This window comes from Hippopotamus amphibius, chromosome 1 (assembly GCF_030028045.1).
Source record: "Hippopotamus amphibius kiboko isolate mHipAmp2 chromosome 1, mHipAmp2.hap2, whole genome shotgun sequence".
Classification (NCBI taxonomy): domain Eukaryota; kingdom Metazoa; phylum Chordata; class Mammalia; order Artiodactyla; family Hippopotamidae; genus Hippopotamus; species Hippopotamus amphibius.
In genome coordinates this window covers 13,321,028-13,335,294 of record NC_080186.1, presented here as the reverse complement: position 1 = coordinate 13,335,294, position 14,267 = coordinate 13,321,028, and the positions used below count along the sequence as shown (strand labels likewise).

Genomic DNA, 14,267 nt, shown 5'->3' with positions numbered 1-14,267 from the left:
GTAAAAACATATCCCTCTTTGTTCTCGGGGCTGCACTCCTTTGTCAGCCCGCTTGAGTCTCTCGCAAGCGTCCTATGCTAACAAACTCACTCTTTACCCATGGCTTTGCCTCACGCTGAATTCTTCGTGTGATCAGACAGAAGAACCCGAGCTTCAGTAAGTCCTGACACCAGGTGAGTGGTTTCAATTAAAAGACAGTGATTTTTGAGTCCCCTCCAAAATCAGGGATCATGGGTTCGAGTCCCATCCGAGCTGGAGTGCGGTTGCAACACAGACAGAAAACGACAGCAGCAGGGCTGAAACACAGGTCTAGCTGCTCTTTCAGCCCTTACAATTCCTTGCTGATGGGCTCTCATTCACTGAAAGGCCCCTCGAAGGGCTCACCACCCAGACCCACCTCTCATCATCACATCATCATTGGCTCCTGGCCCCACAGTCCCACCCGTCACTTCTGAGGTGGGGCCAACCCTCAACACACACCCCCTCCATCCATATGTCCCCACTGACTCCCGGCAGCAAAGGCTCCACCAATTGACCATTTCCTACCTGCAGTGAGACCACCTTAACTCCAGGTAGGGGGCTAGACAGGTTAGAAATAGGTTCTAATTTTAGAGAGGAAAGCCAATGTTGGTTGCTTATTGCAAAGACAACAAACTAATACCGTAGCAAGGCCCTCGGGGAACATTTTTAATGAATATGTAATGACTAAGGTGTTAGATAAAATGACACGACCACAGGGGTGGTCTTCCCCCAACCTTGCTTAGTAGGCCTCCTTCTGAAGCCAGGCACTTGGCTAAGTGCATACTCACATAAAACCCTATAGTACAGACAGGGCCGATGACTCATCGGAACCATTTTACAGATAAGGAAACTGAGGCTCAGGAAGGTTAAGGAACCTGCCCAGGGTAGCACAACTAGCAGGGATGAAGTGGCATTGCCTGCATAGCCCACTCTCACAAGGGCTGTTAAATTTTAAGCTGGCTGGGTGAGGGAATGCGTCAGCAGGTTACACATCACACCTACAATTTTGCTCTATTTACTTTCAAGGAACTCATTCTTTTCTCCATAAATCACACAGCGTCCTGCCCTTGTCAGAATCATCAAAGGCCCAATTAACCCTGAATACTGTGTCCCCTTCTTTGTAAACTTCCCCCAAACCCACAGATTTTCAGACTGGGAATATTACAAAGCTGTTAGAAAACCAGCCCAGCAAGCAAGCATTTATTCTATAGCAACCCTGTGGGGGGAGGGGGAGAAACCCACATGCGTAAGAAAACCACCCACAGCAGCTAAATTCTGACTGCCAAGCCTTTATTAGTGGTGATAAAAGGCAGCAAAAACAGCGCAGGGCTTTCTACTCCCAGGTGGGGGCTGCAGTCCCAGGAATTAGTCATGTTTTGACTGGTGGAGTTATGGAATTTATAATGGAGGCCCCGGAGAAATTAAACACGGATTACGGCCCACTCCCTCCCCCAGCCGAAAGTCTCCAGCAGGAAGAGGGCCGCTGGGCTCCCTCACTCCCTCCAGGAGGCTGCTTTGTTGGCCCGGAGATCTGTGCCGAGATGGTGACCCCCACAGTGCAGGGTTACAGAGGAGGTGGCTCTGGCCGCCCTGTCCACCCCTTATTGAATCCTGGGTGGTGGGGATCACATCTGTCCTCTGCGTCCAAGGCAGCACCAAGCACCTACCTGGGGTTCAGTAAGACTCAGAATGAATTTGTGTCTTCAGCCTCACCGGTGTTCTTGAGTTAAGCATCACCCTCTCCCTGGAGGGAGCTAATAGCTGAGGGGTTAGCCACAGAGCTGGGGGTCAGAAGTGGCCTGAATTTAGGCAAAGAGTTCCAATGAATTCTGCCTTCATTAAGGAGAAGAGGTGGACCCACCTCTCACTCTGATTTTAGAGCCGCTTTAAAACTCCAAAGATCCCCGAGAGTGGCTGTATATCAAGGTCGTAATACCTCAGCAGAAAAGTTCATCAAAAGGACAGGATGAAAAGAAGTTTGCCAGCAGCACCTGAGCTTTGTGCTGTGCTCTGTGACTCCTACATGTGGTTGGTTGCTCTTCGAGTCTCTGATTCTGGTTTTTTGTTACAGTTGAGTGACTCTGGGAGACAATTAACCCTTAATGAGCACCTACTATGTGGCAGGCACTGTGCGAAGCTACTTTAGAAACATTCTTCAATCTAACAGAGCCTAGAAAAGGGCTCAGCACAGAGTAGACGCCTAATAAATATTCGCTGAATGAGTAAACGACTTAAAGCCCCACATCAGCCCTGGGAGGTAGGCACTATTATCACCTCTTTACAGTTGAGGCAATAAAACCAACAAGAGAGACTCTCCTTTGCCCCAGGTGACACAGCATCCAAGTGGGGAACAGAGATTCAAGCCCAAGTCTGACTGACTCTGACATCACAGCTCTTCCGTAAGGACAGCCAGGGTTCCTTTCTCAGCAGGGACTGACTTCTTCGAAGAGGTGATCAAGAATGAGACAGAAAAGCAGCCAGAAGACAGGGAGCTGTCCAGGATATGCCGTGCTGAAAAAGTACATGGAGCCAAACACTGACCTACCTGGGACAGGGTGTGTCTTGCTCTCAACCTGAATTCATCTCACTCTCTCACCTTGGAGATGACTCTCCCCAAGCCCCACGCTGGGGGCTGCCTCTCCTGCCGTCATCCAGGATGATGTGCTCTAAATTTGACAACAATCAGACATCTGCCTGACGACAGGAAGGAAGATCTGTTGGTCCCTCAAACCCACCACAACCCCAAGTATTGCCAATACCAAATTCCCAATGTAAAGCATCAGAGAGAAGCAACAACACAAAAACAGCTTATCCTAGAGTCTAATGGAATGCATGTTTTCATAATTTATAGTATTGCTCTGGTCAGACCCTTCCCTGGGCCACTCTCCAGGCTATATCCAGAGCTCCAATTCTTCAAGTGATGTCATGGCTCTGCTTCCAATTCTGACAGGCTTCCCCCTCACCCTCATGATGAATTCTTCACTCCTTGGTGCAACGCTCAATGTCCTTCAAGAGTTGGCCCTACCAACCTCCACCTTCATCTCTCCCCACTCCCTACTGCCCTCATTCTCTAGCTATTCTAAGTGTTCCATCTATTTAACTCCACATCAGGTTGTCAAAAGCAGCAATGAAGTTGGTAGCAGGGACAAGCATTCCAAACAAAAGGAAGAGCATGTGCTAAGTCCTACTCCACTGGCAAGGGTCATCTCAGGCATCACTTCCTACAGAAGACCTCTCTGGCTGACTGCCTCTCCCTGTAGCCCGCCACTCTCCATCCCTGTAATACCTTTGTGTATAGAATGTGATTCTGCTCCATCACTCAATTGCCTTACAATGCCTTCCCCTGGAAAGCAAGTTAGTACTTTTTGATGTTTGTATTACTAGCACCTACCTGCATGTGATCAAGTAAAAATAAACAGAAAAGCCAGGTTTTTGCCCACAGACTTGGTCAATAGAGGCTGGTGTATAGAGATGTAATAATAGCTAACCCTTATGCATCTGGCACTTGCTAAGTGTTTTTACATATGCTAACTCATCAAAATCATCTGGTAATCGTCAAAACCACCCTGAGGTAGGTGTCTTTATTGGGCCCATTTTACAGGTGGGAAAACTGAGCCACAATAGGTTAAGTAACTTCCTTCAAGGCAACAGAGCCAGAAAGCATCACAGCACGGATGCTAACAGAGACAGTCAGGCTTCACAGTCTGATCCCTTGTCCACTTCACCATCTGCCTCTTTAGGGAAAGGGGACCTAGAGGTAGAAGAGACACTGAAAGTCTCTTTTAGAGCCAGGAGGGTACTCAGTGTTAACGCTTTGTTCTCTGCATCAGCAGAACCTAAAGCTTCCATCGGGGTTATCTTAGGAAACTTGCGCATCCAAACCCCACCCAAACCAAATACAGGGTGCCAAGCCCCAGCAGAAACTGGCAATAGAAACTGGCAGAACTGTACCCTTACAGCTGTGAATGGCCCGCTTGAGGGCCCTTCTCTTTGTCCCCTCTGCCAGCCCCACCCAGCCCCTTCCCCAGCTGCCAAGACCCTGCCTCCCACCCCCTTGCACCTGGTTGCCCCTGGCAGGCAGCCCCAGACCCCTCATGGAGGATAAGCTTCCCCCAGCTCTGAGCAGCTGCCAGACCATGCCAGAGCCGGCAGGCATCTTCTGGGCACCACTCACCGCCCTGCCAGGCCTGGTGTGCCAGCAGTTCCATGTTAGGTTCATGGCCCTGCACAGCCCCACGGAGCTTCTATTTTTAATTTAATTGGAGAGTCGGAGGAGAGAGATGGTACCCAGTGAGGGAGTGTTAAAAGCTTTTGGGGTGGGAGAGGGGGAGAGAAAGCGAAGAAAAGTTTGTAATTATACACCAGGCAGCTGGATTTGATGCTTGAACAGAAAGGTTAAATGTTACATTCGGAATAAAATGAGAAAAAGAGTTCTGATGACAGTTGCCCAGAGCTAAATAAGGAAAAAAAAATACCCCTTGCCCATCTCTTCTCCAGCTCCCTCTTTTCTCTCATACTTATTTCTGTGTTTCCCCGCTTCTGCCTTTTAAGGCTTAAGAGTATACAAATAAACCAGTGTGGAGCACAAAGATTACTGCTTGGTATGTCAGCACCTGATTGCAACTCAAAAGCAGCCTGGAAAAATCACACGTCTGCATCTCTCAGGCCAAGGGGTCCAACAAGGCCCAGAAAACTGGGAAAGTGGTCTGGAACTGTGGGTAACAACATGGGGCTTAGTATGGATAAACCTAAGTTCAAATCCCTCCTCTGCCAAGGGAAAGATGCTGTGGGTTGACTCATCCAATGCCCATCTGCCTCCTGTTTCTTTCAGTTACTTCTAAGTAATAAGACATAAGCAGAGGTCGGCTGGATGCGGCTTTCCCACAAACACATAGCTGGCATACTCCCTTCAACCTGCCTTTTCCTGCAGGAAATGTGGGTGTGATGCTAGGAACTACTGCAGCTATTTTGTGACCATGAGGCAACAACCTAAAAGAGAATGGAAGAGTCCTTGACAATGTAGATATACCACTGTTCCACTGGACTGCCTACTTGTTACCTGAGACAAAATATCCCAAAATGTTTCAGCCACTTTTAGTCTAGTTTTCTTCCAGAAATGCTGAATCCACTCCTAACTGTGGCAATCCATTATTAGCATGAGCGTGACTGTGAACTTGAGCAGGTGCTTAACATCTCTAAGCTTTAGTTTTCCAATTTGTAAATGGGGACAAAGATCACATTTCACAGTGTGCAGGTGAGGATTAAATGCAATTCCATCTGTAAAGCACTCACAATGCCTGACAAGGCACAGTGGCTGCTGTTGCTATTAATACTCCTGATTAACAGGAGGGAAATTATCAAATTATCAAATTTAAAGTAGTATCTCATATTTCAATGCACTTTCTAGTTTTCAAAGTGATATCTCATCCTTTATTTTAGCTCACCCTAAAGGAAGGAAGTTTTACTCCTTATTGTATACCTGATAGACTTAGAGAAGACATAGAAGATGTTCAAGGAAGCTTTGTTACTGACAGGGCCAGCCCTCACTCAAGTCTGACTCCAAGTCCCTGGGGCATTCTAGGCCCCATTTCTGCTCCTGAGGACCACAGATGGCTCAAGTTTGGGGATAAGGATGTGGCTGAGAGAATACGGTTTATGTGTCAAAGATGAAGTGAGCTTGACTCTGGTCTCCAAATGACTCCTCCTGTTCCTGGAACATCAGGGTCCCCTGGGCTTCAATCCTCCACCCGCTATACATTTGGTTCCCTAATGTTAAGGGACAGATGGGAACCAAGCATTAAGGAACCAAAAGCTCCTTCCAGAAGCATCTGTATAACAAAGTGGTTGACAGCCCAGATTGGACTTGAACCCAACTTCCACTGCTTACCAGGAAAAAAACAAATATCTTAAATAAATAGTAAGGTAGGACTCCTTTCTCTGTATTAGTTAGAATAAGCAGAAAGCTGCTGGAACAACCCCCAAAGCTCAGTGGCTGAACACAGCAGATTCTTCCCCATGTCCCAGGGCAGTGCAGGCTGGTGGAGCTGGGTGAGGTCGGGGAGGGGGTTCTGCTCTACTCTGTCATTTAGCCTCCTTCCACCTGCTGCTCTGCCCCTCCCCATCATACCCGCTGCATCCCGCAGGCTGACAGGGCTACGTTAAGGATCAGGCACACACTGAACTGGCCAGAACCTAAGTACAGTCACATGGCCCTACCTAACCATGGGGATGCTGGGAAGTGTGACCTCACGGTGTGCTGAGGAGGGAGGGGGCACGGTCACCCATGGTCCCCAGAAATCTCCATCTCAGTCCACCTCATTGAAAACAGGCATCCCCTCCACCCCCCAGATCATATGAGCTTGTAACATTTAATTCATTTCATCCACCATCATCTGAAATAGATTTCCCTACAGGCACACCTCCTTTCCTTATGCTGCACTTTATTGTGCTTCACAAATAACTGCGTTTTTTTAACAAACGGAAAGTCTGAGGCAACTCTGTGTTGAGCAAGTCTATAGGTGCCACTTCCCCAAGAGCATGTGCTCACTTTGTGTCTGTGTGTCACATTTTGGTAATTTTCGCAATCTTTCAAACTTTTCCATTATTATTATTATTATCATATTTGCTATGGTGATCTGTGATCAGCGATCTTTGATGTTACTACTAAAATTCGCTGAAGACTCAGATGAGAGACTTTTTTAGCAATAAAGTATTTTTAAATTTAGGCACGTACTTTTAGATGTAATGCGGTTATATACTTATTAGCCTATTGTCTAGTGTAGACATAACTTTTTCATTCACTGGGAAACTCAAATACTCATAGGTCTCTCTTTACTGCGATATTCGCTTTATTGAAGTGATCTGGATCTGCACTCGCTGCATCTCCCAGCCTGTGCCCCCCACAGCAGACGACAAACTCCTGAAACCAGAAACCTCGTGTATCTTTTTCACCTTGAAGTCCCCAGTGCCTAGTATAATACCAGGCACACAGTAGATCTCCAATATTACTGAATAAATATTACACTAACAGGAATGCAAACTTCAGCAGAGGATCAGGACATCCGGGATGAATGGGGAGAAGATGGCAGTGGAAGAAGGATGCTCCAGGCCCTTATCCGTTCTGCTCAGTGGGAACCACCGTTCACAGGTCCCCAAAGTCCTCAAGGGCTGCCCTGGCTCCACCCTGGCACTCACATACTCACATTCCCTGGGTCCCCTCAAAGGGACTGCCCACCCTACCCCCAAACATCACAGAAGCCAGCACTTCCAAACAAGCTGTTTATTTGCATATAGAAAACAAGACCCTGGCCAGGAGTCCAAGGGCAAGGAAGGGCACTCCAGGCTTCCTGCACCAATTCCTCCCTGGCCAGAAAAAGGGTGGAGGTCTAGAAATGTCAACTGCCCCTATCCCCACCCTCCCTATCCCCTACTCGAAAATAATTCTCTCTTGCCCCAGTTAAAATCTATTCAACCAAAAGAATGGGACAACCCAAGGGAGATGCCAGGAAAACTAAGTGGCTATTAAGCATGGAGATGGCAGCTGGCTGCTCCCATCCCAGTGACAGACCACCCTGGTGGAGGGTTTCCAGGGATGACACCCTGTCCTCCCATGCGTTGGATCCCACTCTTGAAACATGATAAAACCCCAGAACCTGAAAAATCCCTCATGACCTTTGAATTCCAAAGCGAGCTAACCCTACCCTGGCCCAGCCCCTTTTGCTAAAATGAATCCACCCAGGCGCATCTGCTGGGAGCTGGGTCCCTGGAGCCAGCCAGCCACTCACTGCCTGAAACTCTCATCATACTGCATTTTGGTCATCCACTCAGACTTGTAAGTTGACAGATGAGCCACTACAGACGCTCCTAGCCAGACGCTAAAATTCCTGTTGGAACCCACCCACATGGCGGCCTTGGTGGCAGAGAAACGATCAGTGATCAGCCTGTACAGACGCTTGGTGAAGCCGGGGTAGAGGGTGTTGCCCCCGCAGGCCATCAGGTGGGAGACGAGCAGCGGGTGCATGGCGGCCTCGCAGGTCTCGATGGAATCCACGACGGCCTGGGAGATGCTGGGCCCTTGCTGGTCGAACACCTCGGGGCTAAAGAACATCTCGGGAGCCAGCCGCTGCATGGGGGTCAGCTCCACGGGGGTGCCGTCGGGGAGCTGATAGCTGTTATTCTTGTCAGAGCCGCTCGGCAGGCTCTGACAGAAGTCCAGCGCCTCCCCCAGATTCTGCGGCACGTAGCACTTGGTCATCTGAGTGGCGGCCACCGTATCCAGCTGAAACAGGTTGTGTCCGTTGTAATCTTCCTTAAAGAGGCTTCTGAAGAGGTAGGCCGAGAGATCCTGGCCCGCGAACTCCAGTGTTTTAGCACTGGGTCGTAAGGGGCGGCCCAGATGGAAGGGCTGCACGCGGGTCAGGCCATAGCCTGAATCCACCACCACGCCGGTCAGGAGGCCAGAGGCGTACAGGGACATCTCCAGCTGGTCGGCCAGGAGGATGGACGGCACGTCCAGTAACTCAAACATAATCTGCAAGAAGGGAGAAGACGGACACTCAGGGTATTTTCCCCAAAGTGCCCCAATCCATTGCCGTTTTCCCCCAAGACCTCACTACGTGTCTGCTCGCAAAGTTGAGGTCGGCACAGACCTGTGTCCTCCGGGGACTGGCTGGCCCCTTGGAGCTCACGCTGGGGGAATAAGGGAAGGGCTCTAGAGGATGAGAAAGAGTCGGATTGGACCTCGGGTGCTTGCTTGATGATGGCCTTTCATAAGACCGTTTCGGTGGAGGGGTGGGAAGAGACCTCAGCCTGTGAGAAAGGGCGCTGAGTGCCTGGTTGTGTGAGCACTGGGGGCAAAGCGGGGGCTACGGTCAAGGGCCAGATTTATAGTCTGAACCGTTTCTTCAGAAGAAAGAGATGAGAGAAGAAACACGTGCTGCATGTACACCACTGCCTCCAAAAAAGTGGGGAAGGGAGGAAGGGAGGCAGGGAGGGAGGCAGGAAGCGAGGGAAGGAAGGAAGTACACTCGCCTCCTGGCAAGTGGAGCCTGTTTTTTTAAATAAAAACTTTTCAAACACCAAGACGAAGCTGGAATTCTGATCTTTAGGATTTGGTCAAGTCCCTAGGCTAATTTTACCCCCTACCCAGCACCCCCCTACAGAACACCCCCACCGCCTCCCCAATTCCCCAGCCCTGGCTGCAACCCCAAGTTTCTGACACTACAGCTGGAGAAAGGCTTGTAACAGCCCGTTCTTCTGTAACCTTTGGCCACTTACCCACCTTTGCAAGCCCACCCTCTCCCCTCGGTGGGAGGAGCTCCCTCCACTCCCACACTCAGAATACTGTCCCCTCACCATCCACTCCCCAAATATAACAGAAGCCAAGGTCCTCTTTTTCAAATAGAAAATCAAATATTACACCCCCCCCCGCCCCCACTGAAAGCCCTCCAGGAGCTGTTTATTCACTCAGAGCAGAGGTTGGCAAGCATTTTCTGTAAACGGCTCAGGATACCAGATGTAGCAAACAAAAATACAAGATGCCCAATTAAATTTGAATTTCAGATCGACAACAAATAATGTTTTAGTATATCCCACACAATATTTGAGACATACTTATACTAAAACATTATTTGCTGTTGATCTGAATTTCAAATCTATCACGTATTTTATCTAGCAAACTTATAACAGTAAATATTTTCGGCTTTACGAACTATTGTCCCTGCACAACTGTTCAGCTCTACTGTTGCAGTGTGAAAGCAGCCACAGGTGATATGTAAATGAGTGCGCGTGGCTAAGTTCCAATAAAGCTTTATTTATACAGACAAACGACAGGTTAGCTGTGGTTTGCCAACCCTTGATTTAGAGTAAAATCCAACCATATCCCATAGCCTACCAGGCCTATGAGGTCCAGCCCGTGCAAACCTCACCTTCCTGTCTCCCTCTTGTTACCCTCCATAGTTTGCTGGATTCCAGCCTTACTGGGCGAAATCACCTCCTCAAAGAAGCCCTCTCTGATCACCCTCTTCAGAGGGACTCCCCTTCTTCCCCACCCCTCCCTCAGTTATCATCCCATTTCGTTTCTAGAACTGATTACTACCTGGAATTATTTGTTAACTTATTCATGGTCAAGTCTTCCCCCAGAATGTAAGCTCTTTAAGGGTCAGAATGTGATCTGTGAACACTTATAGAATCCATGAATGTCCAGTGTCCCCCCCCCCCGACCCCCAGCAGCACCCTGTTCACAGAGCATTTTACCTGCTGTGTCTCTTCCTGCAGGAGGAACCTCTGTGAGCCCCCTCTCACCTAACACAAGTGCCAGACACGCACTAGGTACTCAGTAAATATTCATGGGACGAATCACTTAGCAAGCAGAGTTTCTGAGGCCTGAACACAAAGTGCCAGGCTGTTCCCTGCTCCCTGGTGAGGGCAGCCCCAAGAAGACCTTACCTCCAGGGTCTTCTGTCGGTCCGCAGGCTCCCTCAGGGGGCACTCCGTGACCATCACGGGGCAGTCCTCACCCTCCAGCCTATGTTTCTCTAGGACAAACGACCAGATGTGCTCCACACCCTCCCAGTTGAGGACACGGCCACGCTGGACAGGGTAGCTAAAGGTGTCGGGATGACAAATGTCAATGCCTAGACTCACGCGCCGCCGGGCGTAGCTGGGGCCCGGGTTCTCCCTGCACGGAATGTAGTTCACGACACTTGGGAAGACCATCTGGGGCTCATTGAACCCAGACAAGCCAGCCTTCAGAAAGCCAGACCCGTGGTCGATGATGATGGTTCTCGCAGCCATGGCGGAGGCAGAGGTGGGAGAGGTCTGCTAGACACGGCTCCTCAAGGATGTTTGGCAAAGTAGGGCCACCTGTGAAGGGAGAGGATGGAGGTGACTTGTGAACCCATTCTAGGCTGCCATCGGCTTCTCCACCCCAGAATCAAGCCTCTTTTGCACAAGCTGTAACCTGCACCCGGAATGTTCTTCCCATCCCAAACTCCTAGTCATCCTGTAAAGCCCACCTAATGGGCCCCACCTGGGAAGTCCTGCCAACCCCCCCCCACCCCAACTTCCCACCAAGCTTCTCCCTCTGCACTTGGCACATTCATCACTCTTGCTTCCAGAGGCCCTCTTATGCTTTGCAGACTCGCAAGAAGCTTGTCACACCGGAAGTACTTGGTGGACTCTGGCTGCCTGATTGAGGACACATAGAAGACAAATCATCAGCCTCAGGGACCACCGCCCTCAACAGTCATAGTGTAACAGCAGGAGCAGTAGTAATAACAGTGACCATGACAACGATAGCCTTGGCTACCATTTTTGGAGTACATACCCTCTTATCTATCTAGTGCTATGAGGAATGCATGAATTTTTAATTAATTAATTTATTTTTTTGGGGGGGTACACCAAGTTCAATCATCTGTTTTTATACACATATCCCCGTATTCCCTCCCTCCCTCGACTCCCCCCCCAACCCTCCCTTGACTCCCCCCTACCCTCCCACGAGTCCCCCCCACCCTCCCCCTCCCAGTCCTCTAAGGCATCTTCCATCCACGAGTTGAACTCCCTTTGTTATACAACAACTTCCCACTGGCTATCTATTTTACAGTTGGTAGTATATATATGTCTGTGCTACTCTCTCGCTTCGTCTCAGCTTCCCCTTCACCCCCCGCCCCACCCCAAACCTCGAGGTCTCCAGTCCATTCTCTGCATCTGCAAGAACGCATGAATTTTAGGTTGAACTATGCAAAAGCATCGTGTGTCCATCAAAAATGATAAAGTATCAGCAATTTCACAGGGTTTGACCTGATAAATGGTCTCATTCCATTTCCACCACCATCTATAAGGCAGGTATCATTATTACACTCACTTTATAGGTAGAGAAACTGAGGCACAGAGAGATTAAAGTTACTTTCCCAGGGCCACACAACTAATAAAAGCAGGGCCGAGACTTAAAGCCAAACCAGATCCCAAAGACCACACTCAGAGCATCAGGCCTGGCTGATGAGAAGATACGGGTTTTGAGTATGTGCTGAGAAGCTACTGTATTACATACGGGAGGCTGTAAGCAGGACAGCTAATCACAACTGTGGTCAGTTTCCTTACCTGTAAAGTAGGGGGGGCAGTGAGGGAATAACAACCACATGCTTGAAAAGTAGGTGTGGTCACTGCTTGATTTCCAGGCTTAACTATGAAAGTACAGTAGCCAGGACAATGTAGTATCGCTGAAAGGATAATCACATAGATCGATGGGACAGAGTGGAGAGGCCAGAAATAGATCCACACAAAAAAATGTCAACAGATCTTTGACAAGGTGCAAAAACGATGACATGGAGGAAGAAGAGTTTTTACAATAAATGGTAGGGAACAACCGCAGACTCACATGCAAAACAAGCAAGCTTTAATCCATACCCCATACTTGGTTAAAAATTATCTCAAAATAGATCAATAGACCTAAATATCAAACCTAAAGCTATACAACTTTTCAAAGAAAACATAGCAGAGGACTTCCCTGGTGCTGCAGTGGTCAAGAATCTGCCTACCAACCCAGGGGACACAGGTTCAATCCCTGGTCCAGAAAGATCCCACCTGCCGTGGAGCAATTAGCCCATGCGCCACAACTTCTAAGCCTGCGCTCTGGAGCCCGTGAGCCACAACTACTGAGCCCGCGTGCCGAAACTACTGAAGCCTGCATGCCTAGAGCCTGTGCTCCACAACAAGAGAAGGCATCGCAGGGAGAAGCCCGCACAGCTCAACAAAGGGGAGCCCCCACTCGCCACAACTAGAGAAAGTCCATGCACAGCAACGAAGACCCAACACAGCCAATAAATAAATAAATACACGTATTTTTAAAAAAAAAAAGGAAAAAAAGAAAGAAAACATAGCAGAAAATCATCGCGATCTCAGATAATGTAAAGTTTTCTCAGATATAACATTAATAGCCTATTTCATTAAAAGAGCAAATTGAGAAATTGGGCTTCATCAAATTTAAGAACTTTTGCTTTTCAAAAGACACTGTTAAGAGAATAAAAAGACAAGACATAGACTGGCAGAAAATATTTACAAATCATATATCTGATAAAGAACTTGCATCCAAAAAATATAAAGAACTCACAAAACCCAACAATAAGAAAATCACCCAATTTCTTAAATGGGCAAAAGATTTAAGCACTTCACAGAAGAAGATATAGGAATGGCAAATATACACACGAAAAGATCCTCAACATCATGTCATTAGGAAAATGAAAATGAAAACCACAATGAGATACCACTGTGCACCTCTGAGAATGGCTAAAGTTAAAGGCTGACTATACCAAGTGCTGACAAGGAGATGGAGGAACCAGAACCCTTATATACTCCTGGTAGGAATGGAAAAGGGTATAACCACTTTAGAAAACAGTTTGGCAGCTTCTCAGGAGGTTACATATACACCTACCATACAACCTAGTAGTTCTACTCCAAGGATTTACCCAAGGGGGAGAAAAGCTAATGTTTACACAAAAACCACATGCACATGTTTTTAAGAGCTTTATTTGTAATCTTGAAAATCTAGAAACAAACTAAATATCTGTCCACTGAGGAGGGATAGACAAATGTCCATTCAATGGAATCATACTCAGCAATAAAAAGGAATGACTGATACACACAACAGCATGAATGATTCTCAGATGCATTACACTGAGTGAAAGAAGTCGGATGCTGGAAAAGCCAAAGCTATAAAGACAGGAAGCAAGTCCGTGGCTACCAGCAGCCAGAGGCGGGAGAGGGGCTGACTGCGAGCGGCACGGCAGCGTTGGGGGTGAGGTTCTATTCTGATTGTGAAGGTGGGTACACAACTGTATGGACTTGTCAAAACTTTCACAACCATACAGTAAAAAGAGTGACTTTTACTCTAAGTAAAAAAAAAATTAAGGAAAAAACCCAGCAGATGTGGGGACAAATGAAAGGTATATGAAATCCCCTTGCAGAATGCAGATCGTTACACACTCATCAGAGCTGGTACCTAGGATGCACGTGGGTGTCTCGTGTAAGAGAGACATCCCGGGAGGCAGTTCAGCCCAGAGGCCACATTCCAGCGCTGTCACCCTGCCAGCTATCTTCTCTGCTTCAGTTGCTGGGCAGCAGTTGTATCTGCCTGTCACCGTAAAGCATGACGGCCACTTCCTGGCCCCGGCTAGTAGCTGCCCACTGTCACTAACCTTGGGGCAGGGATTAGGCTTCACTGCCTTGAATTAGCTCTGACAATAGATGAG

The 14,267-nt window shown here is 48.3% G+C and overlaps 1 protein-coding gene across 1 annotated transcript; it reads right to left on the bottom strand.

Annotated features, from left to right (window-relative positions):
* Positions 1-7,801: 7,801 nt before the first annotated feature.
* On the bottom strand, positions 7,802-10,815 carry ACTL8 (actin like 8). The gene is made up of 2 exons (XM_057733646.1): positions 10,468-10,815; positions 7,802-8,551 (listed from the first exon to the last, which is right to left on the bottom strand). Exons 1-2 carry the CDS (start codon positions 10,813-10,815, stop codon positions 7,802-7,804), a joined length of 1,098 nt encoding a protein of 365 aa, XP_057589629.1.
* Positions 10,816-14,267: the final 3,452 nt, after the last annotated feature.